Source organism: Pinus tabuliformis, chromosome X (genome assembly GCF_031772625.1).
Source record: "Pinus tabuliformis cultivar Carrire ecotype Pingquan chromosome X, CPIR1, whole genome shotgun sequence".
Taxonomy (NCBI): domain Eukaryota; kingdom Viridiplantae; phylum Streptophyta; class Pinopsida; order Pinales; family Pinaceae; genus Pinus; species Pinus tabuliformis.
The window spans coordinates 1,127,971,566-1,127,998,102 of record NC_142308.1 but is presented as its reverse complement, the minus strand read 5'-3'; the positions used below and the strand labels follow the sequence as shown (position 1 = coordinate 1,127,998,102).

The following is a 26,537-nucleotide window of genomic DNA, read 5'->3' as shown; positions in this document are numbered from 1 at the left end:
GGATCAAGATATTATTAGATGCAAAATTGAATTGAGATGTTTTAGGTTACACTTCCATGTTATTTCAGTCTTGCATAATTTGAGTACTGTTTTGACTCAACTAGTTTATTTGCATGAGCAACTGCAGTTGATGATATAAAGTGCAGCTCGTGAGAGAGCATCATGATGATGTCACGTGTTTTTATTCTTTCCCAAATATTTCTGTTAGCTTACCTAAGTTGTCAAATTTTTCCATCACATGGAGCACCGCATCAAATTCTGTTGGATTCAGATATAGATACAAATGACTTTTTTGCAATTCTTTATCTTCTAAAACAGAACCGGTCAGAGTTCAACGTGAAAGTACGTTTATTTTGTGCTTCAGTTGGTTTTTCATATATGTCTCTAAAACTTTCCTATGTGTTAGTCTGGATTCTGTGTGCATTCTGTTTTAGTTTAATTGCATTCATTTGACTCGAGAATAAAAAAAGAAAGATCATGACACATAGTTATTTACAAATAATAAATAAAATGATGCAAGCTTTTAAAATAAGCATGATAAAGAATGTCCAAGCAGTAAGTTTACCTCAACCCATTTCATTTTTTATATGATTTGAAGTGCACTTCACACACAGTGTCGTGTATGCAGAAGCTACCTTTGGAGTACTTCGGCAAGGGGACTTAAACCTTTTTATGAAACCCGTGCCTAAAATTTCTAGTCGGTTGTTTGCATTTTGTTGCACCATTTTGCCCCTTTGTTCTATACTAAAACAATGCCAATCTCATAATTGCCTACATCCTCAGCATTGTGCAATATTTTCAGCCAATGTTTCTATTAGATCTCATTGAAAAGCACGTGCTGCAAGCCTTGTTCCAGAAGTTTATGACTTTGTAGCCTCACACTTTTGATCTCTCCTTCTGCATTCTCATGTTTAGCTAGTTAGCGTGAATCTGAAGTTTGATCGCAGATACAGTTCTGTAACCAGTAATAGGATTGCATATGATAAAGTACGTTTCAACAACTTGATCTTATTTTGAAATTGTGTTGTCTAATTGGCAGGGGTGCTGCACTGACTTCTGATATGAGGCACACAACAGCTGCCAATATTAGAATATTACAAAGAGAACAGCTTCCTCGGTGTGCTTTCGAAACTGATCAGTTGGTTCAGGTATGTACAATACTCACTTTCTAATAAATTGTTTTTGCAAATCAAAAGAGATCTCGTCAACATTGCAAAGCTGCAACAAGCCATCTTAGGCATGTGTTTTAGTCTTATACAACTTTAGTCAACAAAGCAAACTTCCGTTCTAGGAGTAATATCAGAGTCGAATATTCATACATCCATAACAGAATTACAAACTTAAAAAAACATTATGCACCAAAGTAAACATACACATAAATTATACAAGCGAAAAACCTTGAATACACGCCTAGGATAGGAAACCATGCAGTTACAAAAAACACTGCAATCTTCAATATTTTAACATTTCAAACAGTTCAAAAACCCCAATTTATTTAGCTCTTCATCTGCAAAAACAGTTCAAACTACAAAAGACTGCCACTCAATCTGTACCAAGAACCATAGCTTCACCCAGGTCGTCTCGGCCCAAAATGGTGGTCGAAACCGACATTTACGGAAATTTCCATAAAACCCATGTAGCTAAGAGAAGCCCACAGTATCACGGCAGGCAGAAACCGCATTGTGTTTTCACCGCAGACAATACAACAAATACAAACGAAAAATCGCAGAGATTGCAGAGCTAAACAACCAAGTAACAATAATAACCCAAAGGGCGCGAACAGGGTCCGATTCATACCAACGTTACACATCCGCTTGGGAGTCACCGGACCACGTGCCCTTCACCTCGAACGATGCGAGGCCCCCAATAAGACCCCAAAACCTTTCCACCCCCAAAACCAACCTTTCCACCCCCAAAACCTTGGTTCGACTTAGGTTATATCGCTCATAAAAGCCATGCAGGTAAGAGAAACCCTCAGTATTTAACCAGAATGCCATTAACTTATAATGCTCAAATAACCATGGACTCTTGAGGGAAACGAACAGACAATACTGCCGGACCTGGAACAACAGAACTGCAACCAAACGTTTGCTATACAGTTAACCGAGCAGGCAGGAACCGCATTGTGTTTTCACCGCACACAATACAACAAATACAAATGAAAAATCACAGAGACTGCACAACTAAACAACCAAGTAACAATAATAACCCAACAGGCGCGAACAGGGTAAAACCCAAGTCGAGTAACTTTCCAGGATCTCGACGAGGGACAGTTGTCCGCCCACAAGAGCACCACAGTACAAGCTCAATTGTTGATGCCTTGCTATGAAGTCACTTTATTTACTGATCATGTTTTCTTTGTATGGTCAGATTTCTCATGCCAAAGTTAATCTTCTTGAAGTTAGACCAGGAAAATCTGAAGCACTGATTGAAATTTCAGGCAATCCACAGCAAACAAGTGCACCCATTTTGTATGCAGTTCTTGATCTCCCTCCGACATTTTCCAACATTTGCCAACAATTCGTCTACTGTCCCTCTGTTGCTACTTTTTGATTTTGATTTCTTAGAACAAAAGCAGATTCCTTGCTGCAATTAAATTTCTATTTAAGATAATTAACCATAAATCTGTCTGCAAACACCAACCCATGTAGTACTAACTATATGCTTTGTTTCAAAATTCAGTCAAATCGCAATATAAACAGTATTGGCAATTTCTCTGAGTTTGAGGACCCAATTCTTCGTCAACGGACTTCTGCCAGATTTGAAAGGTACACAACATTTGCAAAATTTTGTCAATTGCTGCTATCATGGTGGTTTTGTTGATCACTATTTCTGTACTAATGTCCCTGGCATTGTATATCACCTTTGGCAGTGTGACAGCAGCTGGTGAGCTTATCACAAAAACTACAGTTGAAGTTGTAACATCTGAACGCACAGTTGCAGCCATTCTAGGAAAGTCTGGAAATGATCTTGTTAAAATTCAGCAGCTAAGCTGGTATAAAGAAGCATAAATTTCTGCAAATTCCATGGGATCCCCTTCAACTGAAATTTTTGAAACATGCAGACTTGGAATGAAGTGCTGTCATTGCTGACAAAATGACATTGTATTGACAGAATGACAAAATGTTACAGCACAAATCCTATGTTCTTAAATGATCATCTTGTATTTGAACATTCATCTAGTGGAATGTTGCATTAATTATTAGTTAATAAAAATTGGCATTGGCAGTTTTTATTTTGTCTCTATGGCTCTTGATTCATTATGCTAATGTTTAATAAATTAGGCTCTTTATGTGTTATATATTTGATTTTATGTAGAAAATCAATGTTATAATTCAATTTGAACAAGTTTCATAAATATAAATTACTATCTACTATATTTAGTTACTTGAAATCATTTATCTAATATTTGGGTTTGTTTGTTTCTAATATTTGATAGCCATGTTGGTCATGCTTTACCATCATTCACCATTTTCTATCTACTATATTTAGTTACTTGAAGTCATTTATTTAATAGTTGGGTTTGTTTATTTTTAATATTTGTTAACTACATTGGGCACGCTTTACCATCATTCGCCATTTTAATGATGATTGACCATTTTGACCATGGATTAGCGAGATGACCATGCATTAGCATCACAACCATGTTAATTGTGATTAAACACTTTTTACTATTATTAATCATGATAAACATGCCAATTATAATTAAATTTAAATATCTCTGATCCAATATAAAAATATTATTATTATTTGTTTTTATTTAATTATAATATCACACTCTATCTTTGATGTTTAAATAAATAATGCATTTTATGATTTAAATTACCCATATAATATTAAACACTGGTTATCTATTCATATTTAATTATAAGTATTAAATTATTTATAGTTTTAACTAAGTATAAATTTCCTATAATATTTTTATTATTCAGTATTCATAATGGAAAGATTACACTTCCAATCACAAAGAAATAAAATTCCTTGAATAAAAAGATTCCCACATTGAAATGAACTTTTATGTATTTTTTAAAACAGTATTAATTGAATATGATTTTCATAATTTATAACATGTAATATCATTTCTCCCAGTTGTATTAACCTGCAATAATTAGCTTATGCCAAGGTAAGCCTTTCTTGTCACCAGGTATAAAGTTTAATAACATAATAAGTTTTAAAAAATCAAGCTGTCAAAACATTATTTCTAACTAATAAATAGAGTAATTTGAAGTGGTATAGTCAATCTCCATTCTTTTATTATTTTCAATTATCGCATTTTTCGTCATTCTATATGTCATCATACCTGCTATGCTTATGTTATGCCAAATAAATCAATTATATTAAACTATACTCCCTAATTAAGATAATCACAAAATACAAAAACAACTATGTTTAATGGCATCTGTTTATCTGTGACGTAAGTCCTTTCATCATACTTCGAAAAAATTTCAATAAAAAACTAACTTACTTAAATGGAACACAGATATTGCAGAAAGCAAGAGTATACAACACCAAAAGATAATGAATTTTTTCTTGCAGATCATGATCAATTTACATTTCAACTCGTAAAGTTTAAATGTTTTTTTAATTTTAATCTGTTTATTTTAGTTTTTAATTTATAAAATAAACTTATCAAAATTACTTTGCTATTGTACTTAGATACTATTTTTACTAACCCAAAACTATAAAAAAGACCAAAAGTCATGTCCTTTTGCATCACAACAAATTATTAATTAAATGCAACAAATTACTAATTAGAAATTAGATGCAGGGTTTATTTTCTTTGCTAATTAGTAATTGGACAAATTTAAAGTTCACACTAAAGTGATGATAAACAATATTTTTAAATAAATATATCTTTTGTTCTTTTGACCATGGAATAATTCCCCAATCATTGACATTAACCTGAATGGTATCACTTATGTCCAAACATGTTACTAGATATCTAATCTTTCAATCATGGGTTCAAGACTCCATAATTTTTAAATGCTTAAGTTCTTCTTTGACTTTCGAGAATGATTTATCTAAATATTCAACACTCTCCACCACGAATTTAATTAACAAATTTATATTCATAATAATGTTTATTTGCTCATTATCATTTTATGAATATTTCCATAATATTCAAATGTAAAAAAATAACAAAATTCTATGTTTTGTGCACCATGAATTCATTATTATGCATTTAAATATATTTTATACTCCGTGCTTATTAAAATACATAACTTACTTTAACACTCTCTAATTCTTCATACATTATAATGCATTATTATTACCTTTTATAGTTTTTTTCCCTCAAGTTTTCCATGATTCACTCTTAAATTTTATTAAATCATGACACATTGGAAAATTACATCTAAAACTAATCTTACATTTATCACAATTCTTACTTAACAAACGCAAAGTTCATTATATTTCACTCTTTGCATAAAGTCAAAAAGTCCATACAACAATTCGCTATCCAATTCACTAAATCTTAATACAAGTAAGCATGCCTACAACACACTAGTAATGCAAACCAGCTCTGATGATAATGCAAATTAAACACAAATTAAATCTCATAATAATAACTCACCAAACTGTTCTGTTAACCGGCAGGGACTAGCGCCACAACAGTGGCTCCTTGTTTATAAATAAATATTAAAACAAATCAATTATAAACTAGTTTAATTTTAGAATAATAATTAATTTATAAAAGTTAAATAAATATAGAGTAATTTAAGGATATTATAATAATGCTATTATAAGTATATATAATAAAATAAACCAAATTAATGGTAAGTGATCCAAGTTATTAAATCTGAATATTAGAGTCGTTAGTTATAAAAGTTATAAATATGAATAATTAGTTATATTTATATTGAAAAGGGACTATTTTAAACACTTATAAACATATTTAAAATAAATTAATTTCCAAATTAATATTTACAAAAGTTAATATATAAATATTAAAGTAATTTAAGGGAAGAAAAAGTATTTTAATATTTAACATAAAAGTTAATTTAAGGGTTAAGATTATCATAGATTCATTACCAAACTATTATCTTTATTAACATAAAAAACGTCAAAAACGGAGCTCTGGCGATCGGCGGCAATGGCGATAACCTAACCCTAGTTTTATCTCCGTTCGAAATCCCTGTTCCCCATGGCAGGTAACAGGCCGGGTCCATGGTTCACGGGTATCTGACTTGCGCGGGCCCTTCGAGAGTACATCTGTTGACCCTCACTGAATCCTGGTTACTGGTTTTTACTAGGGTTTACTACCTTCCCGGCTGATCTTTCTCGCGTTGTTTATCCTTCACAACTTGTTGTCGGTCCCCTGGTCGGCAGTTTGGGGTTGCTATTTTGTCAGGTTGCTATGGTAGAGGAGGACCTCGTGGACTACGAGGAGGACCCCATGCCAGATCAGGATATTTGGGCATACAATAACCGACCAGCCATGGAACCCTGGGGCAAAGAACAAGCTATAGCGACAGTTGCCTCCAACACACAGCCCCACCCGCCGCGCTCAGGGAAGAAGCACCATCCGGATGTCAACTTGGCGGACCTTCCGGTCCTTGAATGCCCGCCTCTCTCGCCGGCCACGCTTCATCTTCTGGGATCCTGCCTGCAGACTTCTCCATCATTCGACTCACCTCTTCCGACCTCTGCTCAACTTTCCCTGCCTACGCCCTCGCCTACCATTCAGCCCTCGAACCCATCATCCATTTCATTGTCGCCGGTTAACCCCCATGTCCCGCTGCGCCCCTCTCGTCCCACCTTTCATCCCGGTTCTTGCAGCTTGAATCCCCGCTCCCCCATCCGCTCGGGATGCTTCAGTTCCCCGCTTCTACCTGCTCGTTCGGTCGGGTCTGCTCAGCATAGCACCTCAGACCCGTGTCGCAAGCTCCTCAAGGACTTCCCCATCGGCAAGCGCTCAGAAAAACAGAAAAAAGGGAGGTGTCTACGAGCCATCGACTCCGATATCAACCTAACATTCGGGGAGGACGTTCAAATGGCGGATGCTATTGACACCGCTCGTAAGGTTCTGGTCGGCCGGGTTCGTGGTCGAACCTACTCTGTGGAAAGATTAAAGCAATGGACGGAGGAGATTTGGGGATCATTGCTAAAGGAATTACCAGCTATCAGAGTCTTAGCAAGGGGATGGTTTGCCTTACACTTTCATAGACCAGAATACACTCAATGGATTCTATCCCAATTCTGGCATATTGAGTTGGCGCCTGTTCTTCTGAAGCGTTGGGATCCACTGTTTGACCCGGAGCGAGAACAATTGGGCGCCGGGCCTATATGGGTTCGACTACCGGGCTTGCCCATGCAATTCTGGACACCCCAAGTATTCAAGCGCATAGGAGATGCGTTGGGCACCTATCTCGAACATGATAAATCCTATGAGCAATCCGGAATTATGACCATGGCTAGAATCCTTGTTCATCTTGACACCAGGGCTGGGCTGGAGGAGAAAATTACTCTGCATCGCAGACACTTTTCGCGCAAGCAACTGCTGGATTATGAAGGAGTCCCGTTTCGATGTCGAAGATGCCACAAAGTAGGCCATTTGTACAAGGACTGCCCTCTACTTTCAGGGGTGACTTCGGAAAATTCTAAAGGTGCAAAACAACAGCCATCTGTTGATCAGAATAGAGGCGACATCAATCAGGGAGAAGGTGATTTGATTCATAGTGAGGCCCCTACGGATGCGGAACCTGGAGGCTCTAAGAAGACTAACAACAGAAGGAAGGCTACATCGACTCCTGCACCACCTCGCACCCGGTCCAAGACAACGGAGGATGCATCATCTGCTCCGGGTAATGAATCTCTCCCCATGACCTCTGCTATTTTATCAGAAGTTATGTTTTCTGTTTTGCACTCCACATTACAGCCGTCATCTATTGACCCGGGCCCGATTCCCTCTATTCCCTGCTCCATTGCCCCTCCTCCCCCCACCTTCTCCACCACTCCCTCCTCTCATAGGATGGATTCCGCTCTCCCCAACCCCTCTTCCTCCCCCACTGGCTCTGGATCGCACCCTTACCACCTTAGACCCCGGGTCCGAACTAAACTCCTGGGCCTTGGTTCATCCCCTGGACGGTCCTCTAATCATAAACCAAAAAGGGGCCGCCCATCTAAGATCAATTCGGCCATTCAAAATGTTGTGGCAGATGTCGCCCTTGGACGACAATGCACTATTGAGCGGGCACTTAGAGCAATTGAGCCCTTGGCCACTGGTTCCCCATGATTTGGCTCTCCTTCAACTGCAGGGGATTAGCCAACCCCAAAAAGAGATTGGCTCTTAAGAGACTGACCCATGAATCCAGATGTGACATCCTCTTTCTACAGGAGACCCTCTGCACCTCGGATATGGCTGTGAGAACCCTACAAGCCCTTCTTCCAGGATGGATTTTTCATGGTTTGGATGCAAATGGTCGCTCTGGCGGCCTCGCCATTGGCATCAACCCTAGAAAGGTCAAGCTCTTATCCTCTTGGGGCGGATGGGGATTTTTGGGTATGGACATTTTCATGGGAGAGCTTGGGATTCCTATTAAAATAATCAATATATATGGTCTGAATCAGAACAGACTGGCCTTCTGGCACAATTTTTTGGGAAGCAACCTCATCACAAGCTCCACCATTTTGGGCGGTGACTTTAACTTCTCTCTAGGAGTCGGGGAATCCTGGGGACATCATGCTCAGCTTGATCCCATCTCAGAGCAGATGAGCATGTTATTAGACTCTCACAAGCTTGTCGACTTTCCAATGAACAAGAAAGTCCCCACCTGGCACAACAGGAGAACAGGGGAGGCAGCCTTGGGAAGGAGATTGGACAGATTCCTGGTACATGAAGACCTGATTCAAAAACTTCCCCTGTACAGACAATGGGTCGGCTCGGGTGGCCTATCTGATCATCTACCCATCCTTCTTCAAGTCAGTGGATCCATAAAGAAGCCCCGCTCCCCATACAAATTTTTTGCTGGATATTTACAAGACCCGGAGTTTATTAATATGGTCACGGACTTCTGGAGATCGCAACCCCCACTGAGGGCACAGAGAAAGGCAGCGGATTTTTGTGACAGACTCAATGGACTAAAGAAAATGACTGAGGTTTGGGCAAAGAGGAAACGACTGAGAGATGACCAGCTTCTTTTGGATACAGAGGCACAGATTGCACAGTTTACGGATGAAAGGGGGACTGGTTTCCTATCAGAGGAATCAAAATCACTATTGAACAATTTGGAAAAGCAAAAAATCAAGATGCTGCAAGAAAAGGAAGAACAGTGGAGGTTAAAAAGTAGAGCCATTTGGCTTAAAGCGGGTGATTGCAATACCAAATTCTTCCACAACCTCGCAAATGGCAGAAAGGCCTCAAATACTATCTGGCAGCTGCCTTGTGAACCGGATGGTTGGGCTACAACACACCAGCAACTCGCCAGGTTGGGTATATCACACTTCAAAAGGCAATTCACTGCCCCGGCAACCATTAATCTACCAGATATTATCAACCTTGCTGGCCACTTTCCTAGATTTGTTGAGCAGGAGGATTTCGAGGACCTTACTCAACCGGTCACAATGCAGGAATTGGAAGGAACTCTAAAGTGGTTCAAAAAAGATAAGAGCCCGGGTCCGGATGGGTGGCCAGTGGAGTTCTATTTGGCCTTTTATGAACTGTTGGGGGAGGACCTGTTGGCTGTTATTGAAGAGAGCAGGATCACCGGACACATTCACCCCCCTATGAACTTCACCTTCATAGCCCTGATCCCTAAATCGGATGCCCCATCGTCCTACAATGACTTCCGCCCTATTTCTCTCTGCAACTGCCTCTACAAAATCATATCCAAAATCATTGCTAACCGTATCAAGCCCATCCTATCTACACACATCTCTTCGGAACAATTTGCTTTCCTCCACCACCGCCACATACAAGAGGCCATTGGCACTGCCCAGGAAGCTCTACACTCCATCAAGCACAAGAACCTCAAGGGTATATCCCTCAAGATTGATTTAGCAAAGGCCTTTGACAAAGTAAATTGGCTCTACTTGAAGATGATCCTCACTCACTTGGGCTTCCCCCCTGTTTTTATCGCCTGGATTATGGGATGTATCTCTTCCGTCTCCTTCGCTATTCTCATCAATGGCTCGGCCTCATCTCCTTTCAACATCGACAGAGGAATCAGACAAGGATGTCCGTTATCCCCACTCCTCTTCCTGCTTGTTATGGAAGGTCTGAGCAGGCTCATCTCATCCGCCAAAAGGAGTGGGAGTATCAGTGGCCTCAAAATTATGGAGCACTTTTATCTCACTCATCTTCTTTTTGTAGATGATATTCTTATTTTCATAAACGGGAGTGTCCGGGACTCCACTGCACTCAACGAGATTCTACATCTTTTCTGTAGTGCTACGGGCATGGAGATTAACAGGGGGAAATCCTCTATATCCCTCTCGGGGTGTACAAATCAGGAAACACAGCTCGCAAACCAGAAATTCCCCTTCCAGGAAACAAATCTTTTGGAAGGCATCAAATACCTGGGCTTCAGACTAAAACCAGATGGATACAAGATCGAGAACTGGACTTGGCTCATCACTAAAATTGAAAAGAGAATCAACTGCTGGCACCATAGGCTCCTTTCTAAAGCGGGCAGGCTTATGCTTATAAAATCAGTCCTTGAAGCCACTCCAGTGTACTGGATGTCTCTTTCCTGGATTCCCAGAGGAATTCTTCACAGAATACAACAAACTTGCAATAGATTCCTCTGGAATGGCAACAAGAAAGGAAAGATCTTTGCCTGGGCTAAATGGTCCAAGATTGCTACTCCCAAAAAGTGGGGGGGTGGGGCTTAAAATCACTCCCGGAATTTGCACAAGCATTGGCAGCCAAACAGGGATGGCTATTATTAAAACAGAATAGTCTCTGGGCGGAAGTCATCCATCACAAGTATATTTGGCCATTGACCATCACAGACTGGATCCGTCGGCCAAATTGGAATAGACAGGGTATCTCTGGGATTTGGAAGGCCACACTGAATGCCATGCCTCTTATCAGAGATAGCCTCTTATGGCGCATCGGAAATGGCTCATCAGTCCACATTGGTATTGACCCATGGCCAGGTTCTGGGAATGCCCACAATCTACCAGAAGGGTTGGTTCTCCACTTAAATAACAGAGGCATAAAATTTCTCTCACAGATTGGAGACCAGCAGCACTCTACAACTTACTCACAAGCCTGGTTAACTGATCGGCAATGGAACTTGCCCAATGAGTGGAACGAAGACTGGAAGAGATACATACAGGCCTTAATCGAGTCCCATATTAGATTAAGGGATGTTGAGGATGAGCTCATATGGGCCATATCTAAAACTGGTCAATACTCGCCGAAACTGGGATACAACAAATTGATTGAAGCCAAAAAACCAGACAGCCACAAAAGCTGGTGGACCTCAATTTGGCAACTGCAGGCCCCGCCAAGAACCAGACTACTAATGTGGAATATATTGGCGAACAAAATCCCCACTGGATCCAATCTTATGAAAAGAGCCTTCGCAGGCCCATCCTGGTGTGTTATGTGCATGCAAGCGGAAGAAACAACCCTCCATTTATTCCTTACCTGTTCGACCACCAGAGATATTTGGGCACAGGTCATTCACTCTCTAAACATTAATGCGGACTGGCAGGGGGTGGACATACTATCGGCGTGGGATCAGTGGTGGATCTCAGTGGCGGCAGAAAAGCCCCGGAATCTCCCCCTCTTGGTTTCCTGGTACATTTGGATCCGGAGGAATGCGATCATATTTGAGAACAGTACTGTAAACTGGAACCTCCTTCCCCCTATCATTTGCGCGGCATATGCAGAGATACCAAATGTGATCAATCAGAAACAACCCAGGAGCATCATTCAAGAGCAAATAAACAGAGATGTGCCGTGGGCATACTTTGATGGGGCGACCCATCGGCAAGGATGCGGTGGTGGCATCCTCCTACATCTATCCGACACACATTACTTCCAGATATGCTTGGGACTTGGTCCCGGAACTAACAACCATGCAGAACTAATAACTCTGCGTCATCTTATATATTTTGCCATGACCAAAAACTGCCAACAAATTCAAATTTATGGAGATTCAAAGACTGTGGTTGATTGGTTTAACAACAAGTCCATTTGTCATGCATATTCATTGAAACATATCTTGGAAGAAATTGTTTTTTTCAAAACATTTTTTGACCAGATAACTGTTTCTCATATCTACAGGGAAAGAAATACAATTGCTGACCGGCTCTCGAAAGAAGCGGCGGATCGTCCTCTAGGCGATTGGATGATCGAGGAATTTTCTCCTACAGGGACGTACAGATATTATCACAGACCATATATAGATGGACCACTTCAGTGAGGCAATGGCCTCAATACCAACAATTTTGATGAGCATAATATTTTGTTTATATTTTTGTATATATCTCAGTATATTACAGTATGAACTCATATGTACAGCAACTATGCACTATTATGATGGACTTTGTACCTATCTCAGTATCCCTATGGGAACCTTATGTATTTTGCTTTTTGAACAGTGGCGACCTGCCACAATACAGCATATGCCTATGGGCATCAACAACATGTAATTTCTTATCAATAGAAATTATGAATTTTCTTCTTCGGAAAAAAAAAAAACATAAAAAACGTCACCAAATGCCACAAGAAACAGTAAACCAGGGGAAATCTACAAACAACTAAACAAGAGGAGGGGAAGACAAGAAGACAACGACTAGGAGGAGAGGGCTGGGACTTAGCAACTACTTATCTTCCAGCCATCCTCCCTATTGAGATTGTTCGGTCTTTTTTCAATCTCAAGCGCTTCCCTAAATTTCCGGTGAAGGAATGGGGACACTCTAGCAATAACACTAGCCTCTTCGATACAGACTTGATGATTGGTTTTCTCCACATGCTTCGCTAAAGCAGAAGACTTGACCCTCCTATGTCTAAGGTCAGCTGTGTGCTCACTAATCCTTTGATTAATGGAGCGACCAGTCTCACCAATATAGGGGGTCCCAAATGAACAAGGAATAATATAAACCCCTTTCATGTCCTTGGGGTCGATCGGATTCTTCAATGATCTGAGGGACCTACGAATGGTGTTAAGAGGTCTAAATGTCGAGGGGACATTATGCTTCTTAAGAATCCTCGCAATCCTATCCGTGGTCCCCTGAACAAACGGAAGATGGACACCAGGAATCCGCTCCTTCTTATCCCTTTTAGTGAAAGAATTCTTAGCAGCTTTGAGGAAAGCCTTCTGTCCCAAGTGCCTACTATAACCGTTCTCAACAAAGACATTAAGGAGATGGGATTTCTCCTCCTCGAAGCTCTTTTCATCAGAGATCCTTAAGGCACGAGTGGCAAGGGTGTTGAGAACCCCCAACTTCTGAGCCTGGAAATGGTGGGAACTCGCATGAAGATACTGCTCCGTATGAGTTTTCTTACGAAACACTCGGTGGGAGAGGGAACCATCACTATTCTTAGAGATAAGAATATCAAGGAAAGGGAGGCAGCCATCGGTTTCTTGCTCCTTTGTGAACTTAATGGCCGAGGATTGACAATTGAGATGATCGAAGAAGAGGTCTAACTCCTCTTGGCCATGAGACCAGATGACATTAGTGTCATCCACAAATCTCTTCCAAAGTTTAGGCAGGAGGCGGGCTGAGTTAAGAGCCTTGGATTCAAAATCCTCCATAAAAAGATTCACAACAACAGGGGAAAGGGGTGAGCCCATAGCAACCCCACAGGTTTGCTCAAAGAACTCACCTTCAAAACTGAAAAAGGTTGAAGTGAGGCAGATCTCCACTAACCGAGCGGTATCAGGATCGGTGGAAGTGATCAACCGTCTAATTAATTTATTTTTAAATATGTTTATAAGTGTTTAAAACAGTCCCTTTTCAATATAAATATAACTAATCATTCATATTTATAACTTTTATTACTAACGACTCTAATATTCAGATTTAATAACTTGGATCACTTATCATTAATTTGAATTATTTTATTTTATATATATTTATAATATCATTATTATAATACCCTTAAATTACTCTATAATTATTTAACTTTTATAAATTAATTATTATTCTAAAATTAAACTAGTTTATAATTGATTTATTTTAATATTTATTTATAAATAAGGGTATGAAACAGCCCTTTGGCTTATATTTTTTTATATATTTAATTACTTGTATAACTAATACTCTATTTTTAGATATAAAAACTTTATTAACTAAGTATTAAATTGAGTTAATTTATTTTATTTTTAATACATATTTATAAGGGGTCCATTTTATAACTAAGTGGGGTAACTTGGATCACTTACCATTAATCTGAATTATTTTATTTTATATATATTTATAATATCATTATTATAATACCCTTAAATTACTCTATAAATTAATTATTATTCTAGAATTAAACTAGTTTATAATTGATTTATTTTAATATTTATTTATAAATAAGGGTATGAAACAACCCTTTGACTTATATTTTTATATATTTAATTACTTTTATAACTAATACTCTAATTTTTAGATATAAAATCTTTATTAACTAGCTATTAAATTAAATTAATTTATTTTAATACATATTTAAAATGATAAAAAAAATAAAAAAATAAAGGGTCCGTTTTATAACTAACAGGGGTAACTTATCTTATTGATAATGGCTATTTCCCTGTCCTAACTAACTGGTCAAATTTAGCCGTTGTCAGAATATAGCCGTTAGAGGTCTGCGCTATCTATTTAACGGAGTTGTCTATAATGCGACTTTTTGAGATTCCGGTGACGGAATCCGGCGGAAGAAATTGAGATGAAATCATGATTTGTTGCAGTTAAAATGGTTTTTTAACTGCATATTCGGATTCAGCACCCTGAAAAACCCCTGGAACGCTTTCATTGTGCAGAAACTAGTTATCAAACTTGGATTTCAATAAATTACTGCCGGATTTTCACCGGAAAAAATCGCCGGAAAGGCTTTCAAAAAGTCGCGTTAAAGACTACGTCCTATTTAACTCGCTTTCCTGATCTGTTCATTCAACTTGACCTGATGAACCACACTGGTTGGTTCGAAACGTCGACAAATAAAATATCATATGATTTACGCCAAAAAATCTCTTATAAATTTTAAATTTAGAAAACATTTTATTAATTAAAATTTATTGGAATAGCAAAATCCTCCCAAAAAATCAAAATAGAGTTTACCACTATGTTAAAAAAAAAATCAAAGTAGATTTTACCACTGTGTTAAAAAAAACAAATTCTGGTTTAGAAAAGCATAAACACCAACTCCACTGGAACCTCGACATGAGCCTCTGCGGTACGCTATAAAATTACCATATACCACAGCATAATCAACTGGGCGTCTTAATTCTGGAACGCGAAACGACCGCAGGCTGAATCGAATTTCATACAGTACATGGAAGAGGAAGCCACGAAAGCCAGGACGCAACGCGCAGGGTAGGTGTCGTTTTTGCCCGTTGGAAATGCCTCCGAAAGATAGAGTCGCCTACTTCTACGACGGTAAGAATTTAATTCCCTTCAATTCATCCTTCAGTTTTTCTATCGAAGGTCTTGACATACAACATCACGGCCTCGGTTTTTACTGTTTACATTTAGAATGAACCCATGATGATCAGCTTGCAATTTTTTATAGTTCTATTAGGCAGTGAATGATGAGGATTTTAATGTTATTTGTTTTTGTACCCTGCTAGGTCGTGCCTCCCTGTAGCTAAGTTCTTTTTTGTTAAATAAGGGTTGTGTTTGCTGAAATCGTAATTAAGTTTAGGAAGTAGCATTATTCATACTGCTGACATTAAGTTGAGAATTATTCTGAAATTTGGCCTGCGATGTTTTGAAATATTCTTCTGTAAGGGTTTGCTTGTTGATGTGGGTTTTGTTGTTGTTGTTGTGTGTGCGCGCTTGGGAGAACCCCTTTTGACTGGGGAGGCTACATAAATCCTTATGATAATTGTTTTACAACCAGAGGATCTTTGGCTACGGAGCCATAGCTACGGGTTTCTTTCCGTCAAAGTCACCCATGACTTGCAGTTGGTGTTTTTAGCAAAGACCCCATTAGTATGGAGACTACCATTAACAGCTTCTCTGTATTAGAACGGAGCTACCGTGACAATGAAACGCGCATAGGAAAGGCTTGACCAACTGCCTTAAGACAAGTGGCTTACCTGCCAGGTTTTGAACCATCTTGGCACTGGATTACAGCCCAATGGCCTATATTACCTATACAGTGATTTTTTTACAAACAAGGCGATTACAAGTGAACTCGACTGGGTTGACTTTTGTTATGTACCGGGAACACCCCAAAAGAATTCCCTGAGATTCGTTGCTGTGGGGTTTGAATTTGTCCCTTGGATGAGGCTGTAAAATCCTCCAAACAGCATCTACTATGGAGAAACTCAACACCATTAGATTAACCTCAAATAATATCAAGAAGACACAAACCACACGAAAAATTCAGCCACAGAAATATCAATCAGCTCACAAGGAATTCTTTTAGGGCATGAAACTCTGACATAATCTGTACAATGTTGTACAGTGGGCTGCTTCAGTCATCTCAGTTTTCAAAAGATACATACTTGTCTCCACGAGGGGCTAAACCGGTGTTAACTGATTCTTCTGCATCCAAGAGACATGAGAAAGTGTTAACTCCATCAAACATCAAGTATGTTCCCCACCACACATTCAAACATGAGAAAGTGCTAACTCCATCAAACATCAAGTATGTTCCCCACCACACATTCAACATAAGAGGACCATGTAGAACATCCCAATATGTTCCCCACCACACATTCAACATAAGAGGACCATGTAGAACATCCCCTCGTAGTGACATAAAAAATAAACATCACAATACAAGATCACTAGGATGCTCCAAGAAGAAGCTAATACATGAAATAACAAGTATCCTTATGTTAAGAGAGTGAGCCATTGTTAATTTTAGATAACAATGGTATGTTCTATGCTTAGCATAATTTACTTCAATGTTCTTTTATCAGCCCAATGACAATTCCAATTATATCCAGTAGCAATCACATTAACTTAATCACATTGACAGTAAATGCAGAAAACAAGCCAAGACGAAAGGACACCAAATTTGGCGGATGCCAGGGAAAAACTCTTTGATCAAATCTTATTATTATTATTCAATAGTTCAGCAGAGAGAGAGTACAAAAATCAAATTCACTTGCCCACTTGCCCAATACACAGTGAAATCAGCCCTGTCAAATTCTGCAGTCAACTGCAGTCAATTTAAGCCTTAACCAGAAAGTCAACACTGGTCAAAACAGCAGCAACACTTCACCAATGCAGCTTGGTCCTCCTTGGTCAAACTTGGCCTGAAGAAGAGGTCAAATGCAACACAAAACAACTTGGTCAAACTTGGTCAAAGGAGAGAGAAATTTTGCTGTGATTTTATGTGGTCAAAACAGAAGTCAACGCTGGTCAAACTGTCCCAAACACTTTGATTTCTGTGCCAATAAATGTGGCTTCAAGAGATAGAAATTCTGCCCCTGAAAACATAGTCAAACATGGTCAATGAAGCCTTGGTCAACGCTGTTCTGAAACTCTGAAATTCGGCCTGTAATTTGACCCAGAAATTCGTCCTTCCATCCACACGTGTGAGAGAGAGAGAGTTGATCTTCAAGCTGTACGAACCAATCAGATTTGGAGAGAGAAGAAATGATGATGTGAGTGATGTCCAAATGAGGAGAGAGGTCACTTCTATTTATACAATTCGATGAGGGTGGAAGGACACATCTATTGGGCTTCTTGAGCTTACATAAGCTGAGGCTGACCTTAACAATTTGTGCATGAGAGAATAAATTTAAAATTCCACTTTTGCTTGACCGAATGAGATGATCTTTATATCAAATTTGGACCTTTCGAAAAGAGGAATCCAATGCAATAATCATCTCCATCATATGAGTTGTCCCAAGGTGGAATTTGGCCTTAGTTTCCGATTTTAACACTCCTTCTCAACTAGGGAGAATTCCACCTACCAATCCATCTGTCGTCATCATGTCATCCTGTCATCGTGTACCATTTCTGTCATCACTGCTCTGCTATGCTTTGCTGAACAATGAAGTAATAATGAAAAAGAAATGATCGAGAGTGAGTCACAAGACCTTACCATTCTCCACTAACAAAAGTCAGTACTTGATCCCAGATCAAGTTGTTGAACACCATGCATTCTAGTAATAGGGAGTATGACAATACACGTTGCGTCCATCGGTAGTGCTATGGTCCCTAACCACTTTTCCCAACTCATTGGCCAGATGAGAGGTACTTCCCATGAGTCCTAGACTCCATGTGTAGGATGTGTGTTGGGGCACCAACAGGAGAAGGTGAACCACTCATCTTGCTCATATGCCATGGGAGAAGGTGAACCACTCATCCTATGCATGTGTCAATCGTAGGGGAAGGTGAACCACTCACCCTACATACATGTGTCCGCAATCGTAGGGGAAGTGAACCACTCACTCCACACACATGTCAACCATAATGGGGTACCACTCACCCTGTACATAGCGCACCACTAGGGGAAGGTGAACCACTCACCTTGTGGTCGCTCATAGCTCCAAGAAGTACTCCAAGCCCCCAGGAGCTCCCAGAGCTCAGCGTCTAACTCAGTCTTCCTATGAGGGTCCCGTATGAGTTAGACGCTGAGCTCTGGGAGCTCCTGGGGGCTTGGAGTACTTCTTGGAGCTATGAGCGACCACAAGGTGAGTGGTTCACCTTCCCCTAGTGGTGCGCTATGTACAGGGTGAGTGGTACCCCATTATGGTTGAACCACTGTTTGAACTAATTTGCCAAATCTGGATCATCGCAGGTCATAAACTAGGGCTTAGCGACGACATCGCAAGGGAGCAATGCATTCGGACCAATTGTCGCAATAAACATCTGGAAGACTTGCGCCAATCCCTAAAATTCGACCGTTGCAGGAAACACGTGTACAACTTTGACGACATCGCAACGATACAGTTCATGATAGGGAACCGTCGCACTCTTTAAGGGTTTACTTGCGACGATGCAGAGACTTAGGCAGAGGGTCAATCTTCAGCATTAGAGAGCACTTGCTTAATCTTCTTGCATGAGTGGGAAGATATGGACGTGTTTATTTGATGTATGACCCAACGGAGGGACTGAGATGAGGTCAGTAACAAATTATTGTGTAACAAGCACGGCAACAGTTGTGGCTTGAGTTACTAGTCCTAGAACCTTGGTTGGAACAAACACTCTAGAGCCCTAAAAGGGTTTGATAGTGATGCAGGAGCATATAGCTCAACAATTTCATTATGTTTTAGTTGACTTAGGGGGTCTTGTGTTTTCAAGGAAGTTGGATTCCTATGTATGTAATCATTAATGTTTTGAGTGATTAGAATATGAATTAATTAGATATTGTGAGGATATTTGTAAATGCTCTCGAATGTAGGAGAACATGAGTGATTAGTGGGAATTGAGAGAGTTGGAAATCAATTGTAACTCTTATTGGTCTCATGATTCGAGGAACTAGAGAGGATTCTCAGGGATTAACTGGAGTTAAAACTAAGGTTAAGAATTTGACATTCCCCAAGGGCTTCGTGAGAATGTCTGCGACGTGCTCATCCGTCCTGATGTGATGGAGCCTTATTGCTCCTCATTGTACCATATCCCGGATAAAGTGGTACCTGATATCAATGTGCTTGGAGCGGTTGTGGAACACGGGATTCTCTAAGAGGTGTATCCAACTCTAGTTGTCGCAAAAGATCACGGTGGTATCCAACACGTCTCAAATAGCGCTCACTGAAGAGCTTTTTCAACCAAACAACGTCGCAACAGGCCATACTCGCAGCAATGTATTCGGCCTTGGCGGTGCTTAAAGCAACCGATTTCTGCTCCCTGCTCATCCAAGATATCGAAGCAGACCCCAAAGAGAAGCAACACCCAGACGTGCTCTTACGATCCACCACACTGTCTGCCTAGTCAACATCTGTATATCCATGTAGCCTCAAATTCCTAGCAGTGTATCTCAGTCCATAATGGATTGTGCCCCAGAGATATCTCAAGAGATTCTTAGCAGCAATCCAATGAATGTGATGAGGCTTGACCATAAATTGACTCAACATGTTCACAACGAAGCATATGTCAGGACGAGAGTTTACCAAGAACATCAGGGCCCCCACAAGTTGACGATACTCAGAAGGGTTTGCTAATTCGGACCCAACAACACTTCCACATAGCTTCTTGAAGTTGAGTTCCATCGGAGTAGACACAGACTTGCAATTCACCATCCTACATCTCTCAAGCAGCTTCACAATATATTTTCCTCGAGAAAGGAAAATCTCACCTAGCTTTTGCCAGACCTCCAGCCCTAGGAAGTAGTGCATCAGTACTAGGTCCTTCATCTCGAATTCAGAAGTAGTTCCCTCTTGCATTGATGAATGAGAGGGTCATCACCTGTCAGAAAGAGATCATCCACATAAATGACTAGAATTAGAGGCCTGTCCTTTTCAACCTTGAAGTATAGGTTCGAGTCAACTTCACTCCTTGTAAATCCCAACTTCATAAAATAGCTATCTATCCTCTCATACCAAGCCCTGGGCGCTTGCTTCAACCCATAGAGGGCTTTCTTCCACTTGCATACATGTGTCTTACAATCTTGAACTTCTAACCACTCAGGTTGTTCTACATAGGCTTCCTCCTTAAGCAAGCCATGCAAGAAGACAATTTTGACATCCATTTGGTGTAGGCTCCATCCTTGCGAGGCAGCAAGGGCTATGATCGAACAAAAGGTGGTATATCGGGCAACCGGTGCGAATATCTCATCATAGTCCACTCCTTCCTTTGGAGAGAAGCCTTGAGCAATGAACCTGGCCTTGAACTTTTCAGCACTCTCATCAGCTCTATGTTTGATTTTGTAAAGCCATTTTGAAGTGACCACAAACTTGTCCTCGGGTATAGGAACCACATCCCAGATATCATTCTTCATGATCGACTCATATTCCTCGTTCATTGCATCCTTCCAGACTTGGTGTTTCACAACTTCTTCAAATGTACATGGCTCAGATTGTACAATGGTACTCATGGTAGCTAAGTACCCTTGATACCTGTTCGGCTTCTTGCTTTCACGAAATGTTCCTCTTGGTGCAACATGTCGCTCGTCATCTTCAAGAGTATCCTTGAGCCACAAGGGTCTTTTTCTTGAAGTAGAGGGTTCACTAGGAGGTGGATCAATGGGATCCATCAGACCTTCAACATCAGGCCTTAGATCATGGATCAATGGGATCCATGAAATAACAAGTATCCTTATGTTAAGAGAGTGAGCCATTGTTAATTTTAGATAACAATGGTATGTTCTATGCTTAGCATAATTTACTTCAATGTTCTTTTATCAGCCCAATGACAATTCCAATTATATCCAGTAGCAATCACATTAACTTAATCACATTGACAGTAAATGCAGAAAACAAGCCAAGACGAAAGGACACCAAATTTGGCGGATGCCAGGGAAAAACTCTTTGATCAAATCTTATTATTATTATTCAATAGTTCAGCAGAGAGAGAGTACAAAAATCAAATTCACTTGCCCACTTGCCCAATACACAGTGAAATCAGCCCTGTCAAATTCTGCAGTCAACTGCAGTCAATTTCAGCCCTAACCAGAAAGTCAACACTGGTCAAAACAGCAGCAACACTTCACCAATGCAGCTTGGTCCTCCTTGGTCAAACTCGGCCTGAAGAGGAGGTCAAATGCAACCCAAAACAACTTGGTCAAACTTGGTCAAAGGAGAGAGAAAATCTGCTGTGATTTTATGTGGTCAAAACAGAAGTCAACGCTGGTCAAACTATCCCAAACACGTTGATTTTTGTGCCAATAAATGTGGCCTCAAGAGATTGAAATTCTGCCCCTGAAAACGCAGTCAAACTTGGTCAATGAAGCCTTGGTCAACGCTGTTCTGAAACTCTGAAATTCGGCCTGCAATTTGACCCAGAAATTCGTCCTTCCATCCACACGTGTGAGAGAGAGAGAGTTGATCTTCAAGCTGTACGAACCAATCAGATTTGGAGAGAGAAGAAATGATGAGTGAGTGATGTCCAAATGAGGAGAGAGGTCACTTCTATTTATACAATTCGATGAGGGTGAAAGGACACATCTATTGGGCTTCTTGAGCCTACATAAGCTGAGGCTGACCTTAACAATTTGTGCATGAGAGAATAAATTTAAAATTCCACTTTTGCTTGACCGAATGAGATGATCTTTATATCAAATTTGGACCTCTCGAAAAGAGGAATCCAATGCAATAATCATCTCCATCATATGAGTTGTCCCAAGGTGGAATTTGGCCCTAGTTTCCAATTTTAACACTCCTTCTCAACTAGGGAGAATTCCACCTACCAATCCATCTGTCGTCATCATGTCATCCTGTCATCGTGTACCATTTCTGTCATCACTGCTCTGCTATGCTTTGCTGAACAATGAAGTAATAATGAAAAAGAAATGATCGAGAGTGAGTCACAAGACCTTACCATTCTCCACTAACAAAAGTCAGTACTTGATCCCAGATCAAGTTGTTGAACACCATGCATTCTAGTAATAGGGAGTATGACAATACACGTTGCGTCCATCGGTAGTGCTATGGTCCCTAACCACTTTTCCCAACTCATTGGCCAGATGAGAGGTACTTCCCATGAGTCCTAGACTCCATGTGTAGGATGTGTGTTGGGGCACCAACAGGAGAAGGTGAACCACTCATCTTGCTCATATGCCATGGGAGAAGGTGAACCACTCATCCTATGCATGTGTCAATCGTAGGGGAAGGTGAACCACTCACCCTACATACATGTGTCCGCAATCGTAGGGGAAGTGAACCACTCACTCCACACACATGTCAACCATAATGGGGTACCACTCACCCTGTACATAGCGCACCACTAGGGGAAGGTGAACCACTCACCTTGTGGTCGCTCATAGCTCCAAGAAGTACTCCAAGCCCCCAGGAGCTCCCAGAGCTCAGCGTCTAACTCAGTCTTCCTATGAGGGTCCCGTATGAGTTAGACGCTGAGCTCTGGGAGCTCCTGGGGGCTTGGAGTACTTCTTGGAGCTATGAGCGACCACAAGGTGAGTGGTTCACCTTCCCCTAGTGGTGCGCTATGTACAGGGTGAGTGGTACCCCATTATGGTTGAACCACTGTTTGAACTAATTTGCCAAATCTGGATCATCGCAGGTCATAAACTAGGGCTTAGCGACGACATCGCAAGGGAGCAATGCATTCGGACCAATTGTCGCAATAAACATCTGGAAGACTTGCGCCAATCCCTAAAATTCGACCGTTGCAGGAAACACGTGTACAACTTTGACGACATCGCAACGATACAGTTCATGATAGGGAACCGTCGCACTCTTTAAGGGTTTACTTGCGACGATGCAGAGACTTAGGCAGAGGGTCAATCTTCAGCATTAGAGAGCACTTGCTTAATCTTCTTGCATGAGTGGGAAGATATGGACGTGTTTATTTGATGTATGACCCAACGGAGGGACTGAGATGAGGTCAGTAACAAATTATTGTGTAACAAGCACGGCAACAGTTGTGGCTTGAGTTACTAGTCCTAGAACCTTGGTTGGAACAAACACTCTAGAGCCCTAAAAGGGTTTGATAGTGATGCAGGAGCATATAGCTCAACAATTTCATTATGTTTTAGTTGACTTAGGGGGTCTTGTGTTTTCAAGGAAGTTGGATTCCTATGTATGTAATCATTAATGTTTTGAGTGATTAGAATATGAATTAATTAGATATTGTGAGGATATTTGTAAATGCTCTCGAATGTAGGAGAACATGAGTGATTAGTGGGAATTGAGAGAGTTGGAAATCAATTGTAACTCTTATTGGTCTCATGATTCGAGGAACTAGAGAGGATTCTCAGGGATTAACTGGAGTTAAATCTAAGGTTAAGAATTTGACATTCCCCAAGGGCTTCGTGAGAATGTCTGCGACGTGCTCATCCGTCCTGATGTGATGGAGCCTTATTGCTCCTCACTGTACCATATCCCGGATAAAGTGGTACCTGATATCAATGTGCTTGGAGCGGTTGTGGAACACGGGATTCTCTAAGAGGTGTATCCCACTCTAGTTGTCGTAAAAGATCACGGTGGTATCCAGCACGTCTCAAATAGCGCTCACTGAAGAGCTTTTTCAACCAAACAACGTCGCAACAGGCCATACTCGCAGCAATGTATTCGGCCTTGGCGGTGCTTAAAGCAACCGATTTCTGCTCCCTGCTCATCCAAGATATCGAAGCAGACCCCAAAGAGAAGCAACACTCAGACGTGCTCTTACGATCCACCACACTGTCTGCCTAGTCAACATCTGTATATCCATGTAGCCTCAAATTCCTAGCAGTGTATCTCAGTCCATAATGGATTGTGCCCCAGAGATATCTCAAGAGATTCTTAGCAGCAATCCAATGAATGTGATGAGGCTTGACCATAAATTGACTCAACATTTTCACAACGAAGCACATGTCAGGCCGAGAGTTTACCAAGAACATCAGGGCCCCCACAAGTTGACGATACTCAGAAGGGTTTGTTAATTCGGACCCAACAACACTTTCACATAGCTTCTTGAAGTTGAGTTCCATCGGAGTAGACACAGACTTGCAATTCACCATCCTACATCTCTCAAGCAGCTTCACAATATATTTTCCTCGAGAAAGGAAAATCTCACCTAGCTTTTGCCAGACCTCCAGCCCTAGGAAGTAGTGCATCAGTACTAGGTCCTTCATCTCGAATTCAGAAGTAGTTCCCTCTTGCATTGATGAATGAGAGGGTCATCACCTGTCAGAAAGAGATCATCCACATAAATGACTAGAATTAGAGGCCTGTCCTTTTCAACCTTGAAGTATAGGTTCGAGTCAACTTCACTCCTTGTAAATCCCAACTTCATAAAATAGCTATCTATCCTCTCATACCAAGCCCTGGGCGCTTGCTTCAACCCATAGAGGGCTTTCTTCCACTTGCATACATGTGTCTTACAATCTTGAACTTCTAACCACTCAGGTTGTTCTACATAGGCTTCCTCCTTAAGCAAGCCATGCAAGAAGACAATTTTGACATCCATTTGGTGTAGGCTCCATCCTTGCGAGGCAGCAAGGGCTATGATCGAACAAAAGGTGGTATATCGGGCAACCGGTGCGAATATCTCATCATAGTCCACTCCTTCCTTTGGAGAGAAGCCTTGAGCAATGAACCTGGCCTTGAACTTTTCAGCACTCTCATCAGCTCCATGTTTGATTTTGTAAAGCCATTTTGAAGTGACCACAAACTTGTCCTCGGGTATAGGAACCACATCCCAGATATCATTCTTCATGATCGACTCATATTCCTCGTTCATTGCATCCTTCCAGACTTGGTGTTTCACAACTTCTTCAAATGTACATGGCTCAGATTGTACAATGGTACTCATGGTAGCTAAGTACCCTTGATACCTGTTCGGCTTCTTGCTTTCACGAAATGTTCCTCTTGGTGCAACATGTCGCTCGTCATCTTCAAGAGTATCCTTGAGCCACAAGGGTCTTTTTCTTGAAGTAGAGGGTTCACTAGGAGGTGGATCAATGGGATCCATCAGACCTTCAACATCAGGCCTTAGATCATCCGTCGGAGGTTCATCTTGCTTTCTTGCATCATCATCATTGTCCTTCCTAGGGATAGGAAGGTCTCAGACTTTCCCAAGGGCATAATCTTCATCGAAAGTGACATCATGACTTATTTCCACTTCTCTTTTGAAGTTTCACTGTAGCCTGCAAACATTCCTTTCTTTCTAGATGCATCTAGCTTGTTTCTTTTCTCCTTCAGCACATGAAAATATATGGGACAACCAAAAATTCTAAAATGAGAAACATTAGGTTTCTTACCTGTGAAAACTTATTCAGGTGTCTTGAAGTCCAATGCTTGATTCGGCACATGAAAATATACGGGACAACCAAAAATTCTAAAATGAGAAACATTAGGTTTCTTACCGGTGAAAACTTCTTCGGGTGTCTTGAACTCCAACGCTTGATGTGGGCATCTATTTTGAATATACATAGCAATGTTGGCAACTTCTCCCCGTAAGAACTTCGGTAGACCTTGGTCATGAAGCATGGCACGGGTGGCTTCTATGATAGTTCAATTCTTCCTTTCGGCAACTCCATTTTGATCAGGAGTATATATAGTAGTGGTCTCCGTCTTAATGCCAAGTTCTCTACAATAGTCATTGAATTCATTTGACTCATATTCGGTTCCATTATTGGTCCTCAATATTTTGATCTTTTTCCCTGTTTGATTCTTGACCAAGGCTTTGAAAGAGCGGAACCATTTGAACACTTCGGCTTTCTTCTTTAAGAAATAGATCCATGTTTTGCGAGAGAAGTCATCCACAAAAATTGCAGAGTACAAATATCCTCCCAAAGATGTTACGGGCAACATAATTGAAGAATATCGTAGTTTGACTTTGACCATCTTCCTTACATCAGGGAAGGCTTTGTAATG

At 40.6% G+C, this 26,537-nt stretch overlaps 1 protein-coding gene across 1 annotated transcript in view; it reads left to right on the top strand.

Moving 5' to 3' along the window:
• The first annotated feature begins 15,303 nt into the window (after positions 1-15,303).
• Positions 15,304-26,537, top strand: part of HDA9 (histone deacetylase 9) — a 140,383-nt gene continuing 129,149 nt past the window's right edge. Inside the window, exon 1 of the mRNA XM_089446849.1 lies at positions 15,304-15,537. Coding sequence (XP_089302975.1) covers positions 15,501-15,537 — 37 coding nt within the window. The 5' untranslated portion in view covers positions 15,304-15,500. The remainder of the gene's footprint in view (positions 15,538-26,537) is intronic.